Source organism: Branchiostoma floridae, chromosome 13 (assembly GCF_000003815.2).
Source record: "Branchiostoma floridae strain S238N-H82 chromosome 13, Bfl_VNyyK, whole genome shotgun sequence".
NCBI classification, from domain to species: domain Eukaryota; kingdom Metazoa; phylum Chordata; class Leptocardii; order Amphioxiformes; family Branchiostomatidae; genus Branchiostoma; species Branchiostoma floridae.
Genome location: NC_049991.1, coordinates 21,371,562 through 21,377,404, shown reverse-complemented (window position 1 = coordinate 21,377,404; position 5,843 = coordinate 21,371,562). Strand labels below are relative to the sequence as shown.

Genomic DNA, 5,843 nt, shown 5'->3' with positions numbered 1-5,843 from the left:
AAAGACAGTAGAAGGAGAGGGTTTGGTTCTGCCTTCCAATACCGTATCCTATAGACACAGTGAACCATTGCTCCTAAGGCCTTATATTTTTTTTATTTTTTTTTATTTTTATTTTTTATTTGCAAATCCATGCCCGTAGGCTAATTGCAATGATACATACAGTAAAAGTAACAAGTGTCTATTCTATACAGCAATCTATGTACATGGTTCTACATTCTGTACTGGGAGGTTTGACTTCTTCTTTGGAGGCAGTGGCTGATGAAAAATCCCACTTCTTTAATGATTAGTGAGTTCTGTGATTTTAACAGGAATGTAGTTTTTTTGAGGTCTACTAACTGGTGAAAAGTTGGAAATATTGTTTTGATTGTGTCAAAAAGGTTGTTTCTTTCGTCCTCATAATGGGGGCAGTTACATATAAAATGTATTTCATCTTCCACTGCATCCGTCGCACAGTATTTACACAATCTATCTTGAACTGGCACTTTCTTATAACGACCCTTTTCTGTCTCTAGTGAGAAGGCACTGATTCTTATCTTACATACATTGGATCTCTTGTCAGCGTCGTTCTGGTATAGATAGGTTTCCATGGCATATTCGGTTTTGATATGTTGTAAAATCTTAGTTTGCCGTTATCTTAGACAATTGCTGGAAAAGGTTTGGACATATGTAGGGATGGGGGAAACAGATATTATGGTACTTTGTAGAATCGTGATGCATAATTGGTAATTCTTTTGCATCTCCCTAGTTTGTTGTACCTACACTCGAATTATCGCAAGGTGCCCTGCCGTACTTCATAACAAGGCTATAATGTAATTCGTCTGAGGAGAGCGTCTCCTGGCCAGATGTGTAACCGTCTGCTTTTATTGTGCGATTAGTGCCAACGAGGTGTTACCTTTTGTTATATCCTTTGAAGTAATGAGCATCAAACAAACTACAAAGCAGTGACATGTACCTACCATAATTAGTGCCATGCAGACAGTGTCTGGATATGTGTCTGGGATTTTGAAATAAAAAGCCGAGAGCTGGAAGTTGGGAGGACAGTTGGAGCGAGAACAGAGAGAGAGAGGGTCCCGACCAACAGCTCCCGTGCGTGTCAAAGGCATGCCCTGTGTCTCGCGTGTGTTTCTTAGTCCTGTAGTTTAATAGTCCCTTGTGCAGCATTCTAAAGAACCTGGGGCCCACAACATCGGCCCCACCACTTCTTACATATGGCGACGAGGACGGGATGCTGTTCAACCACCATCTAGAGGGACGCTGCAGGACGAGGACACGCCAAGACCAGGGGTCATGCCAGGAGAGAGGAGAGGGGAGACGCGCACGGAAGGGCAAGACGATCTGGAGCAGCGCCCGGCAGAGCATGGCAAGCGGATCACGAGACTTGAGGAGGCCACAGGACCGTTGCTGGAGGAGCTGGGACCTCGACTCGGCACGGACGGGAGAGCGGCATGGACCAGAGCGGGGCGAGGGACGAGAGAGCCAGGAGAGTCGACAGCATGGAGCCGCGGCTGGATATGCACGTGCGAAAGGGCGGACGGCAGGACAAGAAGACCCGGGTGGAACTGTCGAACGTGAGTGTGTCCATGTGTTAACAGAGAGAGAATACCTTGCACACGCTACCTGACCTTTTTGTTGGAGTTTAGTTCAGTTTTATTATGTTAGATTAGTAGCAAGGAGTAGGATGTTTCTAGGTTGATATTGTCATTTAAAGTTGTTGTGATTAGTGAGGATATGGCTTCCCTGTGTTGTTTTTGGAAGTTGTCGCTGGTACAAAAGTGTTTAGAGGTTGATCAATTGAATTGTTTTGATTTAAATGGTGATATTTTAGTCGGAGGTTCCGTGGAAGTTGTTTTGAAAGTATGTCTGACCAGTTGTGATGAACTGCTTGTGTTCCGAAACCACAGAGAGGAGAGAAAACAGGACTAGAGTTGTTTTGGAGGGGGTGGAGAGTATTTGAGAAGGAGACTATCAAAAAGTAATGGCCTCTGTTTTGTTGTTGTTTCTCTGTGAAAGGTAGGGGACTGGTGGAGTTCGGTTAGGTTCGGTTAAGTGTTATGATTTTTTTTAGGATGTTAGGCCGGCTAGAGTTATGTAGGCTACGCTAGATTGCAGGTAGGTGATGTAATCTCCGGGGAAACCCAGACTTCGGGGGTTTGACCAAGGTCATTCAGGGGTTTACATTGCCTGGGGTAGATAGCATCTTTCTTCAAATGTTTTGACATTGTTCCTTGTACATGTATGTTGTTTTTGTAGGTTTCTGGTATTTTCCCGGTTGAACTTGCAGTGGTATTTTGTTCTGAAGTTCGAAGCAGGAAACGCTTTGCCCTTGTGTTCGGCCTATGTGGTGTGACGAACTGTTAATTATGTAATGGAAGCGTGACAGTTAGGGATTATTAGTGGACAGGAATGGCTTGCACAGGTTAACGTTAGTTCATCTTAGATGTATTGAAAGTAGTTTTGATGTGTCTTGTCAGTGGAGATCCGAGGCTAGCTGTTTTTTTTCGGCGAAGATGCCGAGCTGTTAGGGGAATAAGTTAAGTTAAGTTGAGTTGAGTTGAAGTTTAGTTGAGTTGAGTTGAAATACCAGGGCTGCCACCGACTGGCCGTCTGGCGCATTCCCGGGTCAGTGCGGGGGTGAGTGGCTGGTGGATAGGGTAGATGTTAAGGATTCTGATCGGAGAGGTCGGTCAGGTTGTGTGTGTGTGTTCTCTCTCTATACCTAGCACAGGTCACAACGGGCACAAGAGTGTTGGCGAGTTCATGTTCATGCCATGCGTTAACCATGCCTAACAAGACGGGGCGCGATCCCGCCATACCCTACACAGGGACTCCTACAGCAGCGAGAGACGCCGCCGGAGATCTTCCCCAGGAAGCCGGTGGGTCCAGCCGCATCACCGGGAGGAGCGGGAGAGGACGTCGGTGATCGTGCAGCGACGGGGCGGAGGGGGAGCCGCATGACACGGAACAGCAGCGGAGCGGCTGACGTGGGAGAACAACAGCCAGACTGGGAGCTGAACTGACGATTCACTGATTTGAACTGATTTCAATTTGTCGCCTGTCTACTGAACTGTTCCTAGTTGCACTTGTATGTTCACCGTATGTTGTCAGCACGTCCAAACTCTGATTGCAGTAGCCTGTAACTGTTTAGCGGTTGTTATATATGTGTAGGTGTTGTTTCTACATATATTGTATTTTTTTATGTTTCGCCGGGACGGCTCAAGGTTAAGCTATGGGGGAGTGTAGGGATGGGGGAAAACAGATATTATGTACTTTGTAGAATCGTGATGCATAATTTGTAATTCTTTTGCATCTCCCTAGTTTGTTGTACCTACACTCGAATTATCGCAAGGTGCCCTGCCGTACTTCATAACAAGGCTATAATGTAATTCGTCTGAGGAGAGCGTCTCCTGGCCAGATGTGTAACCGTCTGCTTTTATTGTGCGATTAGTGCCAACGAGGTGTTACCTTTTGTTATATCCTTTGAAGTAATGAGCATCAAACAAACTACAAAGCAGTGACATGTACCTACCATAATTAGTGCCATGCAGACAGTGTCTGGATATGTGTCTGGGATTTTGAAATAAAAAGCCGAGAGCTGGAAGTTGGGAGGACAGTTGGAGCGAGAACAGAGAGAGAGGGTCCCGACCAACAGCTCCCGTGCGTGTCAATGGCAATGCCCTGTGTCTTGTGTGTGTTCCTTAGTCCTGTAGCAGTCTAATAGTCCCTTGTGCAGCATTCTAAAAGAACCTGGGGCCCACAACATCGGCCCCACCACTTCTTACACATACACGTCTGACAGTCTTTATATATATACCTTAATCTTTTCATTTCAGTTCATTCATTACGAAACCTTTTAGCCCAATTGGGCTAATCTTATTACCTTTATTCTAAGTATGTATTAAAAGTCAGTGTCCTCTTACGCGGTTTTACTAAGTTTCCTGTACTCTCACCAGTATTGACGAAGGCAAGTTAGGGAGCCTCGCCTCTATAAAATACGCCCTTTCCGCAAGACTGCGACTGTACTGCAACCATGCTGCGATTGTACTGCGACGGAGCTGCTTCCGTACTGCGAATGTACTGCGACCGTACTGCTTCCGCACTGCGGCTGTACTGCGACCTCATTGCGACTGCACTGCATCTAAAGACTTCAGAGAAACCTCAACGATTTTTATGAACACAGTTTAATCTTTTGTCAAATCATGCTAGCGCTACATCATGCAAAACAATCCTACTATGAAATCATGGCTTGTACAAATCAACTTTTGGTCTAGGTACAGTCAGTACAGTGTCAGTAATCTGCTAGTTTGTTCTGCTAGTTCACTAGTGACGCTGAAAAAGAGTGATGGATGTCACTCGAAACGTCCATATCCGTTTTTGCATTGCCGCGCCAGCGGCAATGCCTTATGCCAGCTTTCTTCCATGGTTGGATCAATGGACGGACCTTTTAACCCAGCCCTTCCAAAGCCCCTTCCAAAGGCCCTTCTTTCCTTGCCGAGTTTCATGGCTTAGTTAGACAATGGTACATTCCAGGCGAGTATTAAAAGGCTCTTCTAGACGAAATCATGGCTTGTACAAATCAACTTTTGGTCTAGGTACAGTCAGTACAGTGTCAGTAATCTGCTAGTTTGTTCTGCTAGTTCACTAGTGACGCTGAAAAAGAGTGATGGATGTCACTCGAAACGTCCATATCCGTTTTTGCATTGCCGCGCCAGCGGCAATGCCTTATGCCAGCTTTCTTCCATGGTTGGATCAATGGACGGACCTTTTAACCCAGCCCTTCCAAAGCCCCTTCCAAAGGCCCTTCTTTCCTTGCCGAGTTTCATGGCTTAGTTAGACAATGGTACATTCCAGGCGAGTATTAAAAGGCTCTTCTAGACGCATGTTACTGTATGTGGTCCAGCGTAATAAATCTACGCTTTAACTCACCATGTTTATATAAAGATATATCACAAATTGCATCAGAAGGAACTTATTTTGTAATGAAAAATAATGCATATTCATTGTGGGTCAAAAAGTTTTACAAAACCTGTTTAATGTGCCAATAATTCATGTGACATAAATTATGATAATGAGGTAAATTTCCAATATCCCCTTTTGCTGCATTTCCTACTGAAGAAGCTAGGTGTCGCTCTCAGCAGTTCAGTCATAAAATACGCGGCAATGCACAGCTTTTCTTAAAAGATTTCTTGTTTTATCCTGTTGTAGAGATCGAATTATATCCGAATATTGTTTACCTAGATGTCTAACTTTCATAGACGTAACTGTCAGCAATCGCAAGTCAGTGGGAAAGAGGATTAGTAAATGCTATCGATCCGACCTGTACAAGAGACATGATTAACGGCAGGTTGCGCACGGCACACCATCCCAGTCCTAATTAGTCGACAGTTTACGTCAGAAGCGCACGAAGCATGACGATGCGCGGCTTCGTTAGACCGGGACGTGCTCTCACAGAATCCGCCGGGATTTGGCGGGAAAATCCGGTCATGAAAATAACGTCACGGCTGCGTGCGGATACCACTGTTCATGGTCGGGGGGTTGAATAGATGAATGATTTATATAGGATAAAGTAGAATTCTTTTACACAACTAATTTGTACTCACCTTTTGCTGACTTTTCAGTGTCTATCAAAGCCGTCACACCTTCCTCATAGCTTCTAACTGGAGTTCTGCTTCTCGCCGCTATATGTAGCCGATGTAGGTGGCGCTTTTGAGAAAACAATCCCAAACATGGCTAAGTTTGTACCCCCCCCCCCCCCCCCCACCCCGCGTCTCGGTTCATCACTGGGGTTGAATTTCTTATCCAGAACGCCTCCTTGAGCAACCGGATCCGCCTGTTGTCTTCCCTGT

At 45.3% G+C, this 5,843-nt stretch overlaps 1 protein-coding gene across 1 annotated transcript; it reads left to right on the top strand.

Annotated features, from left to right (window-relative positions):
• Positions 1-706: 706 nt before the first annotated feature.
• LOC118429629 lies at positions 707-3,671 on the top strand. The gene is made up of 2 exons (XM_035840190.1): positions 707-1,568; positions 2,726-3,671. The coding sequence occupies exons 1-2, from the start codon at positions 1,446-1,448 to the stop codon at positions 2,918-2,920; spliced, it is 318 nt and encodes a 105-aa protein (XP_035696083.1). The 5' UTR covers positions 707-1,445; the 3' UTR covers positions 2,921-3,671.
• The last annotated feature ends 2,172 nt before the right edge of the window (positions 3,672-5,843 follow it).